Below are 25,203 nucleotides of genomic sequence, written 5' to 3' on the forward strand. Positions count from 1 at the left end.
CAGTCCCTCGTTTGGCCTCCACCCACTTAGACTTCTATAGGGCCTCACCCACGGCTACGCCTGAAACTGCGTTTCCCACCACCCTTCCGACTGTTCACTCCGGGCACACCGGCCTCCTTGCAGTTCCTTCAAACCTCCATTCCCATTTGCCAGGAGTAGAGTATTCTCTGCCATGTGTTTACACGGTGCTTTCCCTACTCCATTAGACTCTGCTCAGATGTCACCTCCTAAGAGATGTTATCTTTGATCACTCTAACCAAAGAAGTTTCTCCCCTTCTCATTTTCTAAATAGAATTACCCACTCTCTAGCCCCTTGCCCTACCTTATTTTCTTTGTAGTGATCTAATATTTTATCATATAATTATGAACGTATTCGTCTTCCCTTCTAGAAATGTAAGCTCTTTGAAGATGGGTCTGTTTTGTTCACTGCTGTAAATATTTGTGAATGAACGAATGACACCTGAGATACTTTATTACACGTGTTGGCTTAAGACTTCTGTTCTCCCCCTGCTGGACAGCAGGGGCTGTATCCTAGTCTCCTCAGTTCCTTCCTGGAACAAAGTAACTTAATATTCCTTGTATAACTGAATAATATCAAGTATAATTTACCTGTAACCACAGTTCCCAACAAAGGAAGGGACTCTGAATCCATGCATACTATGTCAGTTGAAGAATATAGCTATATTTCCACAATTCTTTTATCTGAAAATCTTAGGACCAGATGTATTTCAAAATTCAGAACTGTTTACTACTTACTCCTAGTAGTGTCTGGGGCTATACCATCTAATTAAAGACATTAATAGCTTTGCAACAAAACATGAATAGTGTGATAATGCTCAAGTAACTTTTTCTGTCAAGTGAGTTATCAAGATAAATTTGAAGGCTTGGGACTTTGGAATGGTGGGTGGGGCTGTAGACATGTGCTAGCATATAGGGTACTGTGAAGTATCTTTGGGCTAAAATGGGTTCCCCACATTCCGGAAAGCTAAGAACCACTGATTTAATGCATTAGTTTAGAACATCTATTTTCTTTTCAGTATAGCTAACATTAATGAAGCATTTATTGTATGTCTGCAGTTAGTCAGTGGCTGAGTTGGATCCAAACTGAAGCTATCTCGCAATCAAAAGCCAAGCTCTGGACCACCTGACCATCCTGACTTCACAGAGTTCAAGGTAAAAATTCTCCATTCTTCCCAAGTTTTTTCGTAGTGTTGAGCCAAAAGAACTTTTCTGTAATTCAAGTCAATGTAAAAACCCTCAGGCTACAAGTCCCTCATTGTACAAGAGGCTGGCTATATGTAGCCAACATTTAACTGGTATTTATAGAACAGAATAATTTATTTCCTCAGCTAAACCAATGTTTTAAACATTTGTAATGACAGACCAAGTGATTCCAGATAATTAAAAATCATTTAGTCACACCAATTTGCCTTGATACCAATCAAAGAAGGCACTACCATAGGTAATATGTAGATTTTTTTGACACCCATCTTTTTCAAGGACATCTTAGTTTTTTTTGGTGTTTTTTTAAGCCAGATGGAAGTTGATAAAATGTATTTGTGATGACTAAATCCTGAAACTCTCTTGGAATTATCAAAACATAATAGTGATATGTTGGGAATAAGGAGTTAATTATATAAGGATAAGAAAACTATGCTTTCAAAAATTCCTACAGAGCTACAGCTTCAGTGGAAGACACAGTGATTTGGACTTTGCCACACTTATGTGACAGCTTCCAGTTATGAAATGTAGGGTAGCAAAAATATAACACACGCTCATTTTATGGCACAAAAGCAGATAATATGAACATGAAAATCAGGAAATAAAAATAACATATATGCTAAAAAAAAAAAAAAATCACAACAGAAACAGGCTTTATTTCAAACAGACAAGCGAATACTTCAATTAACATCAACTTCAAGACTTGACAATATGGAAATTAAAGGTGGTGCTCAGAAGACAGAGAAGGAAAGATTCATCACAGAGCAATGTACAGCCCTTGCAAAATCCCTTTCGACAAAATGCTCAATTCAGAAAGTTAATTAGTTCTAACTCGTTAGGTCTCATGGATTTCAGTGTTCATCTAAGATTCACATGTGGAAGTTAACCTTCAGTCCCAATGATGTCTTTTAAAAAGGAAAAATATATATAGATTAGTATCATAATTTTGTTAAATTTTAGAAACTGAGATTGAAATACGGTTTTTAGTTTAAAATATTTCAAATGAAAAAACTTTATTGTTACTTAAGATGATTTGTTACAAAGCTCCTAGGTACATACATGTACAAAACAAAAGGATATCACCACCTGACACCTCAATCCCCCGCGTCTCCTAACCCTCCCAATGTGAACAATTCATCTACCAGGACACTATGCCCTAGAAATTTCAGTGTCCTGCACAAGGATTTGCTGCCACTCGTACTTTGTGGACAGTTCATAATAGAATATTTCAATTTAATATAACTAACAGAAAATAAATCCAACAAGATACTGTATATTCATAAGGGATATGACAAAATTTTCAACTGTGGCCAGACTCCTTAAATTCATGAACACTCTCAGTTTCCCCTTCGAGGGCACTTTTGAGAGCTTTAGGTCTCACGTTTAACTTTGTGTTGAGTTAGACAGCACCTTGATTAATAGGAAGAAATATAGTAAAGGAAGGTATGGTGGGGAGGGGGAGTCACCCGAGGACAGAAACAGGGGCAAAGGCTCCTTTTCATAAGACCTTCAAACAGAGAAAACAAGACAATAAAAGGTAAACAAACAAAATAGTGTTCACAGTAAAACAAGCCAGATTTGTAGTTTCATTTGAAACCAACAGCAAATCATGAAACGTCATGAAAAATATAAGTAAAGGTAAAATCTCCTAGAGTAATTACTAAACAAATTTAAAATTACCACACTGATCAGTAAACCCCAGAAGAAGTATAAACAGCACTTACATTTCAGGTCCTTCTTAAACATCGTACAACTTTTCAAAGTTAATGCTTAAAATTGGTGGGTTTGGCTGTGCTGCACAAAACTTTTTTCTTAAAAATACAGTATACAGAAAAAAACTCTCGTATTCCCCATTCTGAATCATAAGCTCAAAACCCAAGAGTAGAAGATCAGCTAGAAGGATTTTGAATTATTTACAAATCCAGCAGGTGCATGTGCCATGAATGGCTTGGCTTCCCTCCCACGGCGGATTCACCTTCTCCAGCTGCGGTTCCCAGGTCTCTATTCTCACAGAAGGCAGTTCCATCTACGGGTCATCAGTCATTTTGAACAGTTCCAACAGTGCCCCTACAGCTCCAAAGTAACCCTACAAAAACAATAGGAAAACTGTATGATTACCTCTGACCTTAGCCAAATATTTATTGTTTTTAAGAGCTCTAGGAATGCTGCTCCCTAATGTTGTAGCTAAGAGAAATTTAAAACCTTAACTCTGCCATGAAACATGGTGGAATAATAATATTAATAATAATAAAATGTATTGGATATTGATTTGTTTAATATACATATTAAATAAGTTGACTGATATAAAGTGCTTAGAAAATCGCACAGTGTGTGCTGCAGAGTGCTGCGAATTGTTGGTATTATAACTATTTCATTTCAATTCTTGCCATGGCAAAATTTATATTATTGCCCCCATTTCACAGATGAGAAAAGGAAGGTAATAAAGTAAATTACCCTTGTAGGATCATATGACATGTGCAAGGGCTCAACCCCAAATCTATCTGACTTCAAAACTATAATATCTCACAGGGAAGAACTGTAAACGTCCCTCAGTAGATCTTGGAGAGGCAGCTAAATCAGCCCAAGTTTCCCTTTGCTCACCTGTAAAAGAAACTCCCATATTTCTGTGAAAAATGACAGAAACTGAAAAAGAGATACTTTTAGAGAAACTGGTTTCTGAAAGGCAGGAGACTCTACACCTCTGGTATACGCCTGACTCAATAGTTACTGCAGAAGCAGGTGCCAAAATGCCAGGATGCTACATGGCAGGCCTTTGCCTCCACTGCCTGTCGCCAGGTAACATTTATTGAGGGCTCACTAACTGTTCTAGGCACTTTACCTGGACTTACTCATTTAATCTGCACAATAACTTTAGGAGACATACTATTATGCCCCGCTTGACAAATGCCAACACAGAGATGGAGAGGCAGAGTCACTGTCTGTGGTCTCCCAGTCACTAAGAGGCTGTGCTCTTAACCGCTCAGCTAGACTACTTTCTCTTAGGAGACGCTCACTAATAGAAACGGAATGAATGAGACTGAGTGAGTGACGCTCTTGAGGCAGAGAAGAAAAGCCACCATACCAGTCAGTGCTCCCCCAAAGTTCTCTCTCCACAGTATCCTCCAGCAAGGCCTGCCTAAGCCGGAGTGAATTTAAGAAAGCAGAGAATTTCTGATACTTAAAAGGGGTTCTAAAATCGCTCCAGTTTCATTGGCTATAGAGACTTGAGTTACACATGATCCACAGTAACAAACCAAAGCCATAGTCCACAGAGGCTGAGGACTGTACAAAGTGACATGTGCTTTTACCCATACAAGTGGATTTCCCCCAAACACTGGGTCTAATTCCCTATCTCACCACTAGTTAACTACCAGTGTGCCCTTGCAGGCTTTTAATTCCTGGTGGCTTCCAGGTTTGTTTTCTGCATGAGTCCAAGAAAAAAAGGCTTTCTTCAGAATTAATTTCTATCACTGGGTCTTAACTATTTAGTATTTATGTTCCTATTGTTTTAAGCAATCTACAGGCTTAGCTCTAAATAACTTAAAATTGCATCAACAACTTCTCATATAAATAATTCAGTTTGGCAATGAAAAAATGCCATTACAATTGAAATTTATGATACCAGTTCTCTCAGTACTTTTCCTGCTGCATTATACCCTTGGGCTTAGGTATCTCCTGTGATAAACAGTTGCTCTTTACAGCACTGAATTTAAAGGGCTGGGGGAGAGAAGAGGTGGCAAGAGAGGAGTGTCCCTCACTCTCTCTCAGAAACCTCTGATTTCTATTAGTGTAGAAATTCGATATAAGGGACTCTGAATTAACCAACGCTCTCCATTTCTTCATAAACAGGCTGGTTATGTCCACGCTCACCAGCCACACAAGACCACAAAGCTCTAGCCCAAGCACTTCTATTTTCACCAGCTGAGTTGTGCACTTGCCAAAAGGAAGCTTCATTTTTCCTCAAATTTGATAATGACAGTTTGATTGTTAGTGTAATAATCTAATTTAACTATATACCAACTCGACTAATCAAAAGAGTATAAAATGGTCACTTCTATAAAAATGCAGTTAAATTCTTGAAAATGATTGAAAAAGGTAGTTAATACAGAAAGCTGCTAAGAGTAAATCTTAAAATTTCTCATCACAAGGAAAAATAATCTTTTTAACAAGGTGTAGTGATGAAAATAAACTTATTGTGGTAATCATTTTGCAATATATACATCAGGCCCTTATGTTTTATACCTAAAACTTAGTGTTATATGTCATTTATATCTTAACAAAACTGGAACCAAAACAAAATAAAGATGGAAAAAGCTAGTCACAAACATCGCTACTAACGTCGTGGGTGCCACATATGAAAGATTGAGGGGGGAAAGTCTACAATTCTACAACCAAATTGCTTTACTTCTTGATCCACTTTAAAGAAACAAGTCAGAAATCAAAGAAAGTGCATAATATGAAAAAATTATGAAGAACAAGACAACTACAGAACTCCAATCAGCAGAACTTATGCTCAAAAATAGGTCTTGTTCCAACAAAAAAACTGGTGAGTGAAAGAACATTTATACATTTATGTTAAAAAAAAAATGGTTAAAGTGGGGAGATTTTTTAAGGACTACACATTTTGACTAATTTTTTTAAATTAATCAACTACCAGTCCTGGTTGTTAGATAACTTCCATTTTATGTAGTTTTTCATTATCCTCTGTATAAATGCAAACTAACGAACCCACTCATGCTAGACAAACCAAAAAACTTTCATAGTATAATTTAAGTCCATGCAAACTTAACCTACCTCATGTTCCAAAAACAGAGCTTTTAACTGTCCTTTGGACCAAAAATCCATGGCATATGCTAGCAGCTTCATGGAAACCATATTGATTCTGAGAAAATTCCCAACAAACACAACTCTGTCGATATTCTGCAGGGGGATCAAAAAGAAAAACACACAATTGAATCATGGAATAAAAAAAATCGCATTTAGCAAAGACCCAATGTTCTGTACACCACTGTACTCCCAGAACCTTGCAGAGTACATTCTTTTAAAATTAAAAGTGAAATTATTTCAGCATTTCCAAGATGAATTTGAGCAAACCTCAAAGTGCCTTCCACAAGAACAAGAGGGTAAGATTTTGTTTGGATGAGGCAGAGACTAACATTGGGCTTATTTGCAGGCATTACATTAGGTTGCCTTAAGATTGCTCCCAACACTCATATATAAAATTGTAACTGGAGTTCAGGTTCAGCTAAATTTTCTTGGGCATTCTTTCAAGCCTCCAAACTTCTGACTATAAAATATTATTATAATCTACTCCCAAATAAAATGGCCATGGTATGGGTTATTTATCCATCTAATGATTTGTCCACTTTGCTCTGTGCCTAACACTGGGGAAAACGGAAAGAAACGACACTTCTACCTTTAGAATATATGGTAGAATATCCTGTTTGGTCAACATGCAGGTTAAAATATGGTAACAAAAAAGACATTTATATTTCTGTTGTCATGGAAACAGATTTGCATTCTGAACAACAAAAAACACTGAGCTAGGCCTGTCTACCACACAGAGGCTGCTCGCCACTCGCCCGCTCACAGAGCCAGTTGCTATGGTCACTCCAATAAAAGGGAAAAGAGTCTTGGAAGCTGCATTATTTTCTGTTCAGTGTATGAAGAGCAACAAGGTCTGGGAACATTACCTTTTAACTGTCTCAAGTTTTAACAATGCATGTTTGTTAACCCATTAACCACTGTGGAAAATTTCCATGGGGAGAGGGGTGGGAGGTGGTATTAATAAATTTCCACACATTAGAACTATAGCCACAGACCACCCGACTGAGAGGTGGCAAGGAACACTCAAAGAAACTCAGATTAAGAGGAATTTAATGAAATTTAGGAGTTTCACCTTTTCCCCCAAAACAAGAGAGTCCAAGGTAGGATTTGCTCAAAACCCCAGTCCTGCCTTACTCAGGTAGAAAGCCAGAAGGAATAGAAGTGGCATTAAATGCTGATGGACATTCCTTATTTCAAACACATTCCAAGTAGGTAAAAGATATATTTATTCCGGGGAAAAACATCACCATGAACAAATCAAAATGGAAAGCAATAATCAGAAAATATTTTCAGCCCGGCAGGTTGTGGCTCAGCGGTTGAGCAACGACCTAGGATCCAGGAGATCGGGGTTCAATTCCTGGTCAGGGCACATGCCTGGGTTGTGGGCTCGATCAATGACTCTCTCACCATTGATGTTTCTATCTCTCTCTCCTTCTCCTTTTCTCTCTCTAAAATCAATAAAGATATTTTTTTTTTAAAAAAATTCAGTATATATAACATAAAATGTATTATTTACCTCCAGATCAATAAGAAAAAAGACCAACAATTCAACAGAAAAATGTGTGAACAGTATTGACAATTCACATATATACAAAAGGAAAATATTCCTAACTATTAAATAGATTAAAAATGCTCAGCCTCACTTATAATAAGATACAAATTTAAAACCAAATAGGGTGGCATTTATCTATTAGATTAAAAAAAAAAAGGTTTGATAACCCTCTGTGGAGAAACTTATACTCTACTGGTGGGAGATTAAGAGAACCACCTCTGTGAAAATTACAATCAACACATCTTTGACCTAGCAATCTCCCCTCTAGGAATTTATCCTACAGATATTCCATGTATGCAAAATGGTGTACGATATATAATCATACACCATATCTATCTATTTATCTATCTACCTACACATCTAAAACAATTTTTTAATAATAGCAAGGTCTAGAAAAGCCTAAATATCATTAGAAAAATGACCAAATCTAGAATAGCAGCGTGTCTACATGTTAGGATACTCTATGGCCATTAATAAATGAAGTTACATTAAACAGGCCCATATGAACAACCTCAAGATATATTATCATGGAAAAAAAGCAGGAAGCAACAATTTTCGAAGTGTTTATTGAAGTATGTGGCACAGACTGATACATGATGTCTGGGATTTGCTTTCTCATATTTTAGCAAAATAGAGAGGGGGAAGAAAAGATAAATGAAATATGTATGGCCAAGTTTTAATAACTGTTGAGTCTGAGGTGATGGAGGTTCTTCATATTTCTTTCTCCTTTATGCGTGTTCACCAATTTCATACTAAAAGTTTTATAAACACCAAAGCAGGATGTAGAATAGTAGGTAGAACGTGAATGGCATGGCATGTGATTATATCTCAATAAAGCTCTTGTTAGGGAAAAAATGTTACATAGAGCTTGCTCCCTTTGAAGGGATACGCTTATCGTCTAATGCATACAATATAGAGTAAAAACACAAAAACTAAAAAGAATGGCTGCCTCTGGAGAGGTTAACATCGAGGAGCAGCGGCGGACACGGTGACTCCCTTCCCTGAACACCCTCCTGGCATCTGTACTACGCGTTTGCATTACCTCTCTTCAATTAAATGAAAAACACTTTAAGCGGATGGAAAAGCATTTCATAGCATTCCCATAACCACAGCAAAACTATTTTAGATTTAGTGCATGTGGCTGAAATGAGAGATTGTCCAGTCGGTGACTCTAGGGAGCAAAGCCATAACACAGCTTGTATCACTGCCCTCATGGGGACGCGAGCTGTGTCCCAGGGAGCCTGCCCCGGCAGGATGCCAGCTAACACAGCCCTTGCCTGAGGCCACCGGTGATTCCCCTCATTCATTCCACTCCACAGAAACTTCTCAAATACTTACTCAAACTAGTGTGTAACACTTGCCAACAGGAAATTTTGCTATGGCTATAAAATAAGTGGCATTGAAATTGAAATCAAAAGTTAAAAATAAAATCAGTTGTCCTCCCTCAAAAGGGATTATGATACCTGTAAAAAAAAAAACACCCAAAAAAACCTGCTGGCTCACTCAAGCTCTGTGGAAAGGAGGGGAAAGGGCATCCACTGCTCACGCCCATTGAATTGACCTTTCAGAGTCCATGAGTACAGCCAACTACACACATGAGTCTTAAGGCTTGTTTGGCTTCTTGGAAAAAGTCTTTTTAAAGGTTAATATCAAAATAACAAATTCTCTGTTAGTGAATCCCATGACCAAAGTGCACTTTGAAAAGGCATGTCCCTGAAATCCATCCTTTTGTCTAATTATCAGCTTCCCATTTAATCTCCATCTGAAATGGGGACTTACAAACAGTATGACCCTGACCAAAGTCCAGTGCCATATTCTATTCAGTATCATGAAAGGAGGGTGGCTCTCTTGTAACCCCAGAGCTCAAAGGCAGGGCTGGCATCCACCTGTCATAGAAACTGCCTCACACCGTTTAATACTCTACTATTCAACTGGGTGGGGACTGCAGGGGATGTCTGCAGTACCTGTAATGTTCTATTTCTTAATCTGAGTGGTGGCTATACAGGTGTGTATGTGATAATTCAGAGCCTGCTTCTGTATGTATGTTGGATTTGTTAAAAACTGTATTTTTAAAAAACTCTATTACTGGTGCGACTATGATTCTTTAATACTTCTATTACCTGCTCCATACCCAACCCCCTTTCTTGTCTTCCTAACATTGAGTAAGAGCTGGTCCACTTGACACATCTTGTATTTCAGAAAAGGGTTCCCTTTTCCTTCAAAGGAAATTTACAATATTTTGAGCATGTTACCAAAGCTCTGTCTGCGACCAGCTCTCCCCCTTCCTGTGCCTGGGGCTCTGGCTGGCTCAGCTGCAGCAAGCTCTCTCTGCTTTGATAGCCCTGTACAATGCTGCTTGAACTCCATGCCACAAGGCAACACTGTAAAGAAGCTGAAAGCAGAGAGAATATCCAATCTTGCAAGTGGAACTCCTCGCCCACACATATTTGCAGGGGTGCACAGAGCTTTTCCTCACATTTCAACAGGTACATGGCAGTAATGACGGGGAAAGAGGCTAAGGCATGTTTCTCCCATGGATGGATGGTCTTGTCATCTTCCAGTGCCTACTTAAAAATAAAACACATATTCTTCCTCCCACCCACACGTACCCTTCTAATTCAACTAGGTGTGCCTACAAAGGGCAGGTTTCCCAAGGATTATAGTCTGCAAGGCTCAACAGTTATTGCACTGCCAAAGGTGATGCATGTGAATGGCACCCGGCTGTCCCTGGGTTAAGGCCTTACCTCATTCAACGCACACATCCGCGCAATGGAACCAATGTTGTTGGTGATGGTGACCAGTGTGGCTCGGGCAAGGTCTTCTTTGCTGATGGACTCTCGCTTTTCCTTACTCATCATGTTGCCAAAGCTAAGTTGGAGATATTAGCGAGAGTGTTTAAAATCATCCTCAGCAGACCCCATGCGTCCACCAAAGTACTGTGGGAAGCTGCAGGAGTTCAATCTCAAATGACTCGATTTCGCTGCCACGGTTTACAAGCAGACAGAATTACAATATGAATGGTTGGCTGCCCTTTTCTTAATACGAACAAAATAGCATGGCCATTAATGGGGGGAACATTTTTTTTTAATGCCTCTAGATATCTGGACAAGAATGAAACAGGAAACTGCTGCAGTTTTCCAGAACCTTCTTTCAAAGTTGCCCTGTTTTAAGCACAAGCATCAAGAGCTAAACATCGCGGTGCTTCATAAAGGGCAGGAGATCATATCTGAGCTCCAACCCCATATATAGTTGCACCCGCTGGGGCAAGGTCTTTAAAAAGAGCTAAATGAAAAGCCCGGGTGGAAAAGTCGCCTTGTGTTTAATCACTACTGCTCCTAGCCACTTCGTCTCTACCTTGATGCTACGGCAGATCCTTGAAGGCCAAATCGTTCATAGTCTCCTCCGTAAATGTCCTTCACCAGCTTATCAACATTGGTGCTGTCGCCTTTAGCTGCCATTTCCAGAGCTTCTTCAAAGGTCTCACAACCAGTCAGCAAGCAACATAGGCCTAGGAATGTTCCACCTCCAAGACTGAAGGGACAATAATGTTTATTTTTAAATTGTACTTAAAGATATGCCCATCCAAGTCCCCAACGACACCAAGACCACTCATATAGGTTAAGAAAAACAGAGAGGCACTTGAATTAAAGTGCTAGGGTACAAAAGAGCCTTAGGGTAGATTGGATTAAAAAAAAAGAGGGCAGAGACTAAAAAGAAACATCAAGGAAAACTTGCCCCTGAATTTAAGAGCAAAACCAGAGAGATTCTCACTGATTTCTGTTGTGAGACCTTCAACTTAGCCACTAGCCTAAGTGTTTCAGTCTCTCCACCTATAATACGAGGCCAAATCATGATTACTCTTATTTGGATGGTCTGAAAGCAAATAATCAGAGAAATTACTATTATATATTTTCTATATGCAGCAGGAATACAAATACTTAGAAAAAGAAACTGTGTGTACATGAAGCATAGTTTGCATCTAGAGAGCCAAACTCTGGTGACTAAACTGACCTAGGACTCAGCGAGGAATAGCCAGCCCGAAAGCTGCATCTTTCACCTGACTTCACTTTACTCTAGCTAAGATCATCTCATTTAACCTCCTTGGAAATTTCTGAAAGGAAGCCACTGATTGGTCTCATACTGTATTTTTTCTAGTAGACTCTGGAAAATAGTTTTAATATTTTACTTACCACCAAGAGTCAAAAATAGTAACAAAGGTCAAAACAGTTTCAGAGCTCAAACTGTGTTTTAAAAGCTTTTGATTGTTTTGGGGGAAAATTCCTCTAAAACAGTCTTTTTAGACAAAATTAGAAACTGATTATGGTCCTCGAGAATAAACTCAATTGTGTATTAATGTCAGTTACCTGAGGGAGTTTGGCTCAAATGAACTCATAAAAAATTCTTAAAAAAATAAAGTTACCTGAGGGAAAGGAAAGCGGATTGGGAGTTGATCTATCACCAGTACACTCCGGGTAGGCCAAGGAGCACTGGTGTGACCATGGTTTTACTCTCTTGCCCACCCAGAGTGGTAAATGTGAAGAGCAAATTGCCCACATTAATTTCTTCTGAAGCTCCAAGAGCTGTCAGCCCTGGGAATCCCTTAAATGTGTTTGGATACTGGATTCTAAGAAAAAATTCAGGCTGAGATTAAGGTTATTTTTAACTTAAATTTGGAAAAAAAAATCTAGGGTATATTTACTGTCCATAACCACCAACCAGAAGGTACCAGATTCTAGATAGGCATAATAACATCTAAAGGAAAACTGTATATAACATTTCATAAGTAGTGATTCTTACAAAAATCCATACTTGATGGAAATTAAGGGTCCTCATGGAAAATTTGTAGCTAGGCACCACCAGTAGCAGCTATCCAAACTGTAGGTGCAGTACCATGAGGACAGAAAGGGCTCCATGGACACTGTTGCCTTGACAACCCAGGTACAGTAGAAATTTTGGATTTCCTCTAAGAAAGTTTATCTTCATTGACATTTGACATGGCGGGTTATGCTATGTTGTTGGTTTCAGTGTACCCTACTGTTTTAACTGGAGCACTTTTTGGTTTGCTTGCCAGCTGGATTTGTCTTTTCTCCCTGTATATATTTTAAGTCTTTGCTCCTATTTCTAGCTTTATCTCTCATTGACACAACCTTTCTTTGAATATCGGAGACTGGTATTAATCAAGGCGTTCAACAACCTACTCCAAACACAGGCAACTGAAGAATTCGGCTGACTTAGAAAGAAGGCAACTCATCAACGGATGTGTTGGTATGAGTGAAAAAGAACAGGTGCTTTGTATGACTGGGAAATGACAGGTGACTCCAGACGAAGACTCGGAGCTGAATGGGGAAAGCGAGCATGCATTTGCACAGCTGGCACACTGCAGATAGGAAGGAATTGAGTCATAGAAGGGCGCTTCCCCGGCCTGCTAGACGTTACTTAGTCAAGTGATTCTCTTCCTCATAATCAGCTACATCTGTCTGTTTCAGTGGACACACAGTAAGATCCTCAGCAAATGAAAGACAAAAACATACCACTAGAAACAACTGTTGAATATCTTTTTTTAAACCCAACAACCTTATAGTGAGGGATTTTAAGGAGAAGTAGAGGAAACCTTCAGTTACTGAGTACTTGTGCCCTTAATATCAATTCCAAAACAATGAGAGGAGCTATATTGGAACTCTCACTGAAGTTTCGAAATTCTTTACATTCCTCTTTTAATAGACTACATCTTCTAAGAATGTCAGTCCTGTTTTTTTTCACTGACTCCTATAGTAAAATTGGAGCGATGTCAATAAAAAATGTTGCTACCTAATCTAGGATGTGATGAAATTACATATAACACTGAAGACAACCATTAGAAATCATGTTTAAAAGAAAACTGATATCCCGTAATGATGAGGCTTCATAAAAATAAAAATGCTTGGTTAGAAAATAGGGTATAACACCAGCCTGGAATTACAGCTATCAGATCACAACAGTAGCAAGATGTAAAGCTGGAGCCATTTGCTTCAAGCAGTGACTCCCAAAGTGTTCCACACACTGACGTTTGCTACTGACCACAATAGTTTCTACCAGTGGTTCTCTAATGTGGATCAAAAGAAAACTTTGGTAGAACAACTCTGGTTGGACAAGGAGGATCTGGGGCCCAGAATCTTCCTTTCCCCAGTGGTGAACCACTGATTTATACAGACTCATCACAAGTCATGGAACTACAGTAGAAAGCAGTGCTTATCTAATGGATGAATAGTACTGCAGAATTTCAGTACAGGGAAGGCCTGTAGAAACTATCTAAGAAACAACTCCCTTTATGGCACAAATGAGGATACTGAGGCCCAGAGAAATTAAGTGATATCTTCATCTATCAAAAACAATGATATCAATATCGGGTCCCAAACCACAAATCACATGGCACTAGTTTCTTAAGTTGTTCCTCCAAAAATGGGTTCTCTGGTCCAATTAGTTGGAGAAACAGTAATTTCAAATCCTTCTCTTAGAAGAAAAACCTATTTAATTTTGTTTGTACCAGGGCTTCTCAGATTTCTGATCCCAGATCCTTTCTCATCTGAATCCCCATTAGGAGGAAGCTGAGCCCCTCTGCCCTTGGGTATGTATGCACTAAAATACAAGGCACTCTACCCAACTGTGGTGACAGGGCTGTTTTCCTGTCCATTACATTCCAAAATTCCCTGTGAGGTATGCCGACTAGTTGTTTTCAGCTGCAGCATTTACCTGACATTCCTTATAAACTCAGTTTAGTTTACTGGTTGGAATGACATATTATTTCAAGCAATTCATTCTGAGCTAGGCACCAAGGTGGTTCCAAAAGACAGTTTTTTTGGAAACTGTCCCAAGCATCCTTCCATCTGGATTCTGCTGTGCTTACTGTCCCTGCCATTCACTTGGTACTTAATATGTACTGCCTTTGGGAAAACTTCTGATGTGTGTGACCTCTCTTCCCTCAACCTAACCAGTTTCCAGCACGGAAGGACTGTGTTTTAGTAACCTTTATATAAGTCACCCTCTTAATATATTCAATAAATCCTTTTTGATTGACAGAGGGTAAGATCTTTTTTTGAAAAAAATGTATTCACCATAAATAACCTTTTAAAACCGGTCTTTAAGGAAGAGACCTGGGTTTAAGTATAAAAACATGCTCCTGGTGAAAAGCACGTTTACCTGGTCCCTGTAACTCTTTTATAGTTGTCCTTGGAGTACACAGCTAGGATGCTGACACCTGAGCCCATGTTCACAAGCAGCATTGGGTATGGGTTATCAAGGCAGTATGGCTTTTTTTGACACAATTCAGGATTTGTGGGATTTTCAAAATAGTAACACTCCGGCTTGCCGTTGAAACCAACAGAGTCAACGTAGAGCAGGCCCTGAATCAGACAATCCAGTTCGTCCAGTTTATGGAGCTGCAGATCTGCGATCTGAAAGGGAAAAAACCTTGTGAGAAAGGCTGCCACAGCCTTAGGAGAAGCACCAGAGAATTTTAGCTGGATTTAAAATGTGATATTAACATTAAAAGTATGGAAACACCAAGTTGTAAATTCTTGTCGATCATTAGCGTTGGCCTGATGTCCTGTCTACCCACAGTGCCAGCTAAGGGGCAGTCGCTTGCCTGGCTGCTAGAAAAGCACCTCACCAGCATGTGGAATGGGTTGTTGGGTGGCCCCTGAAAGATAATATCCATGTCCTAACTCACAGAAACTGTGAGAGTTTCCTTATATGGAAAGGGGGTCTTTGCAGATGTCATTAAGTTAAGGATGTTGCATCCTGGATTACCCATTGGGGTTCCAATGACAAGTTTCCTATGAGACACACAGGAAAGATCTGATAGCCATGGGAAGGCCGTGTCAAGATGAAGGCAGAGACTGCAGAGCTGCACCACACGCCACGGAATGCCAGTAGCCACCAGAAGCTAAAAGAAGAAAGGAATGGAATCTGCCCAAGAGCCTCTGCCGTGTGATCTGTCAAGCCCTTGATTTCGTTCTGGCCTCCAGAACTAAAACTGAATAAAGTTCCATTGTTTTAAGACACATATACAGCATGCCACTGAGAAAGGGGCTCTCCCACAGGACGCAGAGAGCGAGATGTTCTGAAAGCAGCAAGAGCCCTCACTTCCTTGGCAGAACATGAGATCCTGAGGGTGGCATGTTGAGCCGGGGAGCAGGGGACAATCTCATAAGCCCACAAAGTCCAACTCCCTTTTTCCCAGGCCTGAGCTTTGCAGTTAGGCAGACATGGCTTTGAATTCTGGCCGTAATAGTTAACTGAGGGATGTGGGGCATGTTACTTAATTCATGATCCTCAAGAATGCTGTTACTGCTGGTCCAGAGGTCTGGGTTGATGATAAATTTCCACAGACCCCTCCCCCCCAAAAAACACTAGCAATCAACCTGAAACTGAACCAATTAATGAAGGAACATAATTTATAAGGTCTAATTTAACATTTAAAGATCTATTTAAGAAAATAATGACTGGTATTTATTGTTTACTATTTGCCAAGCACTTGAACTAGATCATTTAATTCTCCCCAAAACCCCATAAATAGGTGCTATTCTCCTCATTTTATGCTTAAGGCTCAGAGAACTAAATAACTTTCCCTACGTGATACAACTTGCAAATATCTCACATACACTTGCTGTTCTTCTCTTTCCCATTCCTACTGGGTACTGCTTCTGGCATCGGGAAACAACCTATAGAAATACTAAGCTATTTTGCCAAAAAGGAAATCATCTTCATCACCAAAGTAAACAATCATTCTAAGTGATACCAGGTGTTAAATATATCTCAAAAACGATTCCAAACATTTTTTACTAAGTGAAACTTTTCCACGAGATGCATGCAATTATATACATTTTAAGGGGGTAATGCTAGAAGTACAAAATCATCAGGAGACCTAAAAGACTAAAGTGAGACACAGCAGTGCAGATGCTCCTCTCTCGGTTCTGGACTCCTCAGCCTCCTCTATCACACTCACAGCACCAGTCACACTCTAGTCTGTTTTCTGGTTCATTGGGTCCCCCTGGCACCAGGACTAAAAGCCGGCCCATAAATGAAAACAGGAAAATTATCACTTCCTGGATTACCCCAAACTGAAAAGTAACAATTTCATCAGTCAGTTTTGGGATCATAGGTTAAGCTGCTTAAAAATTAATCAGATTGGTCAACAATATTGATAGCCATGTCCAAAGACAATATCACAAACATGGACATAGACAGTCTGTCCAGCTGGACATCCTGAAACTATGCTAGGGAAAAAGAAAAACCCATCGGGGCAAATAAGCAAAGGAAACATTGTTATCTCACCTTTCCCCTCAAAATCATCTTCAAAGAAAGTGCTAGCACCGAACAAACATCGCTTCTACACATTTTACTGAGGGATAAATATTTCTGAAGCCTGAGGCCATACATCTCCAAAGTAGGAAACAGAAATATGAGTCACTTTCATTGAGACCCATTCAGGAAAAAGGACAGGTTCCCCTGGGTAAGCAATGAGCCCGATCATTACTTAGACTTTCGTGCATGCCGACTGAAACTCAAAACAAGATGGGAATTACTCTTAGACTTTGCAGTTCGTTAGAACAACTGAACCAACTTAGTGGAAAGCCTAAAACAGCATGTCTAGATCCCAGCTACAGAGAAACATTTTCTCTGGGCCTAGTTTTCTTTGTATCAGTGATTCCCTGCATGCACAAATTAGAAAAAATATGGATCCTAAACATAAAGAATGTTCAGGATACAACTGTAAGAGATTCTCTTTATATGCTTCAGCTCAGTCTGTCATCAATAACTAAATAGCTAAACAAATAAATAAATCTGGTAAAAACCATCCCAAGAAGTTCTATACTTCCATACTCCGTGGGGAAGCGTTCTATGGGCCTCCCCCAAACCAGTGTTATCATTCTGCTGTAGTTGAGAAATGAATGCCCCAATTGGACTTCAGAACTGAATATAATACACATCTGTATGATACCTGATACTTCCCTAGTGCTTTTGCTGACACTGGCTCCATAAATCATACTGGAAATGGCAGAAAAAGTTATCTTACTAAATCAACATCAACTTCCATATAAAATTGTTGGTTCTGAATTATAAATTTCATTCAGAGCACTTTCTCTTCATAAGAGAACACCAAAAATGGCAACTTCTTCCTCACACAGCCAGTTAAAAGGGCCATACACGAGAGGTCGATTATAAGTATAAAGCCAGAGCGAAGCGGAAGAAAATGACCCTGTCCACCAAACCTTCAGCCCCTGCACTATCACATATCAGTCCCCAGATTAATAACTGAAACCAATAAATGGTCCTGATGGTCACCTTAGATTTAGAATATCACATATTCACAATTACCCTACTCTCTCCTGATGACTGTTGCACATTTATGGATTTTTGTAGATTGTTTCCTCCAGGAACAAGTCCTCACACCTTAAAAAAAAAGTAATGAAACAATCAGAAAATCCTTCTCTTCCCTAAGTCTCACTTCTACCAAATAAAATTGTTGTACTATCCTGTTTGTTCAGAGGGCAGGTCTTTTTTGTTTTAAGTAATTAAGAGACTCACTTCTAACTTCTGATTAATGTTAGTCTTGGGCTGAAAACACCTTCAAGTTAACGTATCTATTGTAATGAAGAGCTAGGCGGACAGAAAGAATGAGTTTTTAAAATAAATTTTCTATTGTTAAAATGCTTTGCATCCTAAAGAATACTCTTATTCAAGTTAGAAAGTGGAGCTGTGGGTGAAAATATTAGATTTGGTACATAAAATATTCTGGGAGGTTCTTTAAGACAAAACTCATAGACTATAGGGAATGGGGACAAACAGCAAGCTAACTGAAACCTACAGTGTTAAGTGTCCTGGTGTCTGACCACACAGGGGTCTCCCCTTGGGGATCATTTTAAATGGCGGGATTCCTCAGTGGCTTTCCATTTTCTTTCCTATCAATATAAAGGCTAACTTTCGACAGTGAAAAATTTTTTGTGATCCTGATCCTAAAATCTTAAAAGAAATGGGAATGGAGAAAAAAGAAACGCAGCTTTGTTCAATTGAAAGTATTCTACACAGTGGTCTAATTCAATGTTGCTCCGTACAGTAACATACCATACAGGCTTGTGGCCTAGGAGCAATAGGCTACTGTGCCCTATAACAGTAGGCTATATTGTGTAGATTTGTGTAGATGTACTCTCTGATGTTCCCGTAACAACAAAATTTCTCAGAACATCTTCCTAGTGTTAAGCAAGTGCACCTGGCACCTGCTCCTTGCTCCAATCTATTAGGCTTCAACAGCCTGCCCGAGGGACCAGAGGCCCCTTTACCTTGGTTGTGATAATACACTACCTTTCTCAGCTCAGAACCTTGAGAAACACACTTGTTCATGGCCAACATACATTGCGTAACTTCCTTCCAGAACACAATTACCCCAGAGGAGGGATGGAGGCATTGATAGACATTGCATAAATGCTCCAGGTCACTTCGGTTCACTTGGGGCTCCCCAGTGGAGGCGGACAGATAGGGTGTCCTTGAGCCACCTAGGGAGCTCACGGGACTGGGGCTGGGTCAGCATTCCTTCGGTCTGAATCAGAAATTTGGTGATGCCCCTGCTCTTAGCTAGGGGGGACTCCTAGAACCTCTTAATCTCTCTTTAGCTTTAGTTTTTTCATCCATATAACACAAGAATGCTACTATACTTCCTGTTCTCCGGAGGTCACGTATAGTTCCGATGCCCTAAAAATCAAATGACGAAACTGAGGTCCATGGGAGGGACATACCTCACCCTAAGTCAATCAGCTACTTAAATGTAGACACAGACTAGAATTCAAGCTCAATGCTTTTTCCATTATGAATTCAAATTTAATTTTCATGGTCCTGGAGCTGAACCTTCTCAGTTTCAAAACTCTCTGATCATTGGATCTCTTTGATGAAAATAAGCTCCCAGGAATCATTTAACTGACAGCCTCAATTTCTCCTGCTCGGTAGGGAAAGGGGGCACAGAAGAAAGAAGCCAAAACCTGAAAATAATCAGTATCGCCTAAGATACTGTGGTAGCACTCTATTGCCAGCTCTCCTAGAAACTACTCAGATCAGCGAGAAAAGCGATGTTACCTTGGATGACACAAATAAAATTTTCATTTATAGCTTAATACCACAGATTATGCACAGGCTCATTAATTTATTCCTTAGTGATAGACTTTATGACAAGTCTGGATTACACTGGTTCCACGCCAGTGCTTGCTTCTGCAGCACAAACACATTCCATGCAGGGCAAGATGCCAGTAATTTGTACTCTAGGCTCTGAGAACATGCATTTTACGTCTCAACTCACTGTATTTTCAACTTCCTGGTGGGACTAGTCCCCAAGTCTTCCAATCCTTCCTTTGCCTATGATCAGTCACTTCTGTTAATCTAGTTTCCTTCGTTTATTCTCACTTTACTCCCTGTGAGGTGAGGCTGGACAGCACAGAGATCACCTTGACTGTGGAGATGGGACAACTGAATCCCATAGGTGTTAAGGGATTGCTCAACAAAAGGGAAGCTTGGGCTCCATGTCACTCACATCTTCCACTCAGCCAAATCTGTCAAATCTAAATGAGCAACACTGAGCTGGAAGACACCACCAGTGAGGATACAGCATTATTCTTATTATATAGACCTGTAATCCCAAAATCACGCTCATTAGTAAAGGAATTTACCTACAAATAACATCCAAGGTTTCATTTTTGTTGCGAGCAAAACTTCTGAATCACATTCAGAAAACAGAAAGACACAGCGCAAATGGGTAGGCCGGAGTCATAACTTTTAGTGAATCTATAGAAAGCCTTTCCTGTGGGCCTCGGTCTGTGGACCGATAAAACTAGCACAGTGATTATGCTTTTCAAGAAACAGTAGTGAGTGTCTACGGAAAACTCTAAAACACTTCTAAAAGGGAGATCTACGTGTGTCATCTTGTCCTTAGCGTACTGGGCAGCAAGCACTAACTATAACAAAAGCGGTGATGGTAACTAACATTTACTGAGCATTAACAAAGTGCCTGGTACGAGTTATCTCGTTTAATCCTTCTAGTAACAGCCCTGTGGGGCAGCAGCTGTTCTGTGGAGCCCGAGGCACAGAGAGGGGAAGTAGGGTTGTCCAAAATGCCAAGGCCAGCCTACTCCTAACTCGGATGAGATGCCCTGATTAGGGGCAGGAGAGCTTTTCTCTTTCCCTAGGAGGCTGTTCTGCCGTGTGAACAGGCACAAGCCCACGTACCATTCGGAAGTCCTCCTCGAACTTGAAGGCGCCGCCGCCGGTGGCGCAGAGCGCGGTGTGAAGGCTGGAGAAGTTCTTGTCGCTGCCCATCTGGATGAACAGGTGCATGGCGCAGGTGGGGAAGCGGATGAAGTGCAGGTTGCCCTTGCGCCCGCACACCGTCAGGTTCTTCAGCTCCAGGTGCACGTCCCGGATCCCGGTTTTCCCGTAGGCCGTGTTCGAGGTCAAGTACTTCCTGATGCTCTTCAGGTTCTCCACTTCCTCTTGTTCCTCCTCGGCGGTAATATCCTTCGGCTCAAAGTAAACCAGCTTAACCAGTGTTCCACCGATATCCATGCCAAACCACGGGAATGCTGCGGACAGAAGGACAGCGCCACTGAATTCTATGCACCCAAAGAAATAGTTGATTTTTTAACATTCAGTAATGAAATGCCCTGGTGCCACATCTGTATGTGCATTTAACTTTCCGTCTACTTCATTTCAAATATACGCGCCGAGGAGAAATTCAGTTTAAACGGTGCCCATGATTCTGCCCCATGCTCCACGCAATCAGAGTCTGCGTCAGGACTGCCTAGGAGATGGGAAGCAGGATCCTGCAGTTCCCTGAGCCAGGCTCCACTTCCCTGCACTTCCAGGGCTCGCGAATCTCACCAAACGGGTGCAGAATGGCCCACCCAGACGTCCCCAAAACAGCCTCGTGTTAGAGTGGCCTCTAACATTCCAACTTCTGGTCTTGTCTCCCACGGATTCTGATTTTAATTCAGGTGTGGGACCTGGGCATGAGTATTTTTTAATAGTTCCCCAGTGGTTCCAATCTACAGGCTTGGGAACTGCTAAACCAGAACCACAGCGACTGACAGGCAAGCCAACAAACCAGCACAGCTCCCGACAGGATTGGCAACGCAAAGGCATGCCTCTAGATGCAGGGATATGTATGTACCTCACAGATGATGTTTTTAGGTTCATTTTCTAAAACACTGTTCTTTTATAACATTTATGAAATGCTTAACTCTCATAGGAACTAAACTCAACATCAATTAGCCTATGGTGAAACTTTTTTTTTCCTTAATCTGCTGGAGCTGTTGGCTTGTGACAAAATAAATCTCCACTGTAATTATTTTTATTGTTATTTAGAGAACTGGCTGAGCTCCCTAACCAGCCTGAATTTATTCAGAGGCAACCTGGAAAGTTGAGGTTGTGCTGTCAAATTCTATGCGAAGAACATAGAGCAAATCCAAAGGAGTAGCCCAAATCTCTACTAGTCAACTCAGATCACAGATGACACTTCTTGGTCCATTCTCTGAAACTCGTGCCATCTGCATGGCCCACGGTGCAGGTAAAAGACAAAGCCGCAAACCAGAATTTAGAACAACTGCTGTCCAGAAACAGCTAGCTCACTGCAACTCCCTCCGCCTCTCTGTATCCCAGTTCCCTTATCTGTGAAAGGAGTGGATTGCATCAGAATGGTCTCCAGTTCCCTCCAGGCTAAAATTTTTTTATTGATTAAGAAATATATTTAAAAATCACAACTATCCCTAATCATATAGGCTGACCATAGCACTAGTATTTTTAAGATATCTTTTTATTGATTTTAGAGAGAAATGAAGGGAGAGGGAGAGAGGAACACTGATACGTCTAAGAAACATGATCAGCTGCCTCCTGCACACAGCCGCTGGCTGTGCCCTTACCAGGAATCGAACTAGTGACATTTTGGTACAAGAGACGATGTTTAATCAACTGAGCCACACTGGCCAGGGCCATAGCCCTAGTTTTAACCTCTAATGAAATACTCTATGGCATGTCAACAGGTGACCGGGCTATGCAATTAGTGTTGCAGTTTATAATTCATTCTTATCAGAGTAGGGTAGACACCTACACCTGGATAGGACGGGCTAAGGGGTATTCAGGAACACTTCCAGGATAACCATTTTGGAAAGACTCTGGCAACATATATTAAAATTAAAAATACACATACATTTTTAATCCACTTAATCCTGCTCCTGGACAATATTTTCAAAACCACCAGTATTGAAGAAAGGTGTAAGAATGTTCATTGCAGCACCCTTTAGAGCAGCCAAATAAAAAACAAGGTAACAAGTAAAAACCGGAAACAAAAGTGCATGCCCTTTAACAAGAAAACTGTTCAATAAAATGTATGATTTACAAATCATGGAACACTGGGCAGCCATTAAAAAGAATGAATAAAACCTATGTTAGCTGCCTGGGGAGATATCCTCAGTTTTCTGTTAAAGAGAAAAGCAAAAGATCCTTAAAGTATATATATTCTTAAATAATTTATTTACCCTATTCTGTTTGAAAAGAAAGAAGGTGAGGATGAGAGGGTGAAAGAGATGAAGTAATGAATCTGTATTCCAAATATTGAGGGGAAAATTTAAAAATTTATTAGTAGCTGATAGCTTTAAAACAAACCCTGTTTCTTAAAAACCTTTTCGGAACACTAGAATAATCTGAGGGCCAGTAACTTTGAAAGGTTACAGTGTAAACTCCAAGTAGCAAAAATGAGCAAAATAAGAAACAAAACAAAAACCAACAACCACCACATAAAAGGTTTCCTACCAGTGAAGGAAACAATTTTAAAGAGCTAAGAAGGCTGACCTTAGAAAATCTACCTCCTCCTGAACAACCAGCCACAGAGCTGTAAGAGGTGCTCCCGGTGAGGCAAAGGCCCCTAACACCAATATTTCTCCCTGTATGTAAATTAGGGACCTTGCGTTAAGATCAGTTCCTTTGGGCACAGATGTGACTCAGCAACCAGTTGCTGTCACAGTTTAACAGATCTCTCAAGGGTCCACACCAAGCTGGAATTTATTGTCATAATAATGCCTTGTGAAAAGAGAGTATCAAGACTGAATTTCTTTTCCCACTATTTGTAAATAGATCTGTCAAGAAAACTAATAAGTGGGAAAGATGTCTGAGGATTGTGTGACCAACAGAAAGAAAGATTTTAAAAGCACTTTGGAGATATGTTTGCACTACATAAAAACTAATTACATTGGGAGTTGCCTAAGGACTTCTACATGTTAAAACGAAAACAAAAAACAACTTTGTTAACTTAGATTCAGGTGTGTAATAGGATTGTACTTCTTTAAAAATCTGTTCTCCTTCCCTTGGTGGATAGTACAAGGTAATTCTTGGCTAATATATTCACAGTTAACTTTAAGAACTGGACCGAACCTTCCGTAGAGCACAACATCCAGTTTACAGATAAGAAAAGTAAGGCTTAGGAAGACCAAGGAATTGTCTACAGTCGGCCACACTAGGTATCATCAGAGTCCATTTCCAGTTTCATGAGCCAATGCAGGCCCGTTTTGAAGGCTAGCCTGAGTTGTTTGTGAATTGCAACTGTGAATATCCCAAAAGATAGAGGAATTGTAGGCAAGTTTATTTCTTGAGCGACATATTAATCTGTAAGATGGAGGTGCACTAACCAACCCATCACCAAAGTTCTGTCTAGCCCAGGGGTGGGGAACCTTTTTTCTGCCAAGGGCCATATGGGTATTTATAACATCATCTGTGGCCCATTCAAAATTATCAACTTAAAAATTAGCCTGCTATATTTGGTTAACATTTAATTAAGCCACCCCTAATGTGATGGCTGGAACTACTTTTCTTTGGTGAGGCATTGGCAGGGCCAGACCAAAGGATTTCGAGGGCCGGACTTTCCCCACCCCCAGTCTAGTCTGTCATCCTAAATACACACAAAGCCCTCCAAAACCATATTTTTTTAACAGCATAAAACATAAGAGTTGAAAACCTACGATCTCTTCAATGACCTTAAAAAATTGGTAAATGTAACATTTAATAAAACGGTTTCTGTAACACTGTAAGGAAACCCATAATTATTTCACAGAGCAAACTGTTAAACATTAAATACTCAATGCAGAGAATCGCAAGTCATGGTTTCCTTCAAATAAAAACATACCAGATTTCTTTAGTTTGGATTTTAGTTCATGGCAATACCCATTGTTGGCAAGGGTACAAGGACACAAGTACTTACAGAGTATCGATGGGGATCTAAGCTGGTGTAGTCTTTCCATGTCAGTGTTACAGGATAGTATGAAGCCAAGAAAACTCCAGGACAAGCAGAACAGGGAAACTGAGACAGTTAAATAGCAGTTTGCAGCCACCTAGTAAATCCTATATACTTCTCCCCAACCCCAGGGTAAATAGCATAAAACACCCTATTCCTAGAGACGCGTAACAGAAATCCAATTACTGCCATTTCTTGCAGCCACCTAGTAAATCCAATCTTCCCTAAATCCCGGACACTTGAGAGTAAATAGTTAGAACCTCTCCCCAACCAGAGGATAAATAGCTTAAAACACCCTACACAA

The 25,203-nt window shown here is 40.1% G+C and overlaps 1 protein-coding gene across 4 annotated transcripts in view; it reads right to left on the reverse strand.

Annotated features, from left to right (window-relative positions):
- Positions 1-1,857: 1,857 nt before the first annotated feature.
- Positions 1,858-25,203, reverse strand: part of PANK1 (pantothenate kinase 1) — a 46,713-nt gene continuing 23,367 nt past the window's right edge. For 2 of the 4 annotated variants that reach the window (XM_081158052.1, XM_081158053.1), the window contains exons 2-7: positions 20,849-21,201; positions 14,777-15,030; positions 10,955-11,131; positions 10,345-10,468; positions 6,016-6,141; positions 1,858-3,307 (exon numbers count right to left, since the gene is read on the reverse strand). In XM_081158052.1, coding sequence (XP_081014178.1) covers positions 3,248-3,307; positions 6,016-6,141; positions 10,345-10,468; positions 10,955-11,131; positions 14,777-15,030; positions 20,849-21,201 — 1,094 coding nt within the window. In that variant the 3' untranslated portion in view covers positions 1,858-3,247. The remainder of the gene's footprint in view (positions 3,308-6,015; positions 6,142-10,344; positions 10,469-10,954; positions 11,132-14,776; positions 15,031-20,848; positions 21,202-25,203) is intronic. The other 2 variants (XM_081158051.1, XM_081158054.1) reach the window with 1 other exon arrangement.

Source organism: Miniopterus schreibersii, assembly GCF_964146895.1.
Source record: "Miniopterus schreibersii genome assembly, chromosome: 14".
In the NCBI taxonomy this organism is placed as follows: Eukaryota; Metazoa; Chordata; class Mammalia; order Chiroptera; family Miniopteridae; genus Miniopterus; species Miniopterus schreibersii.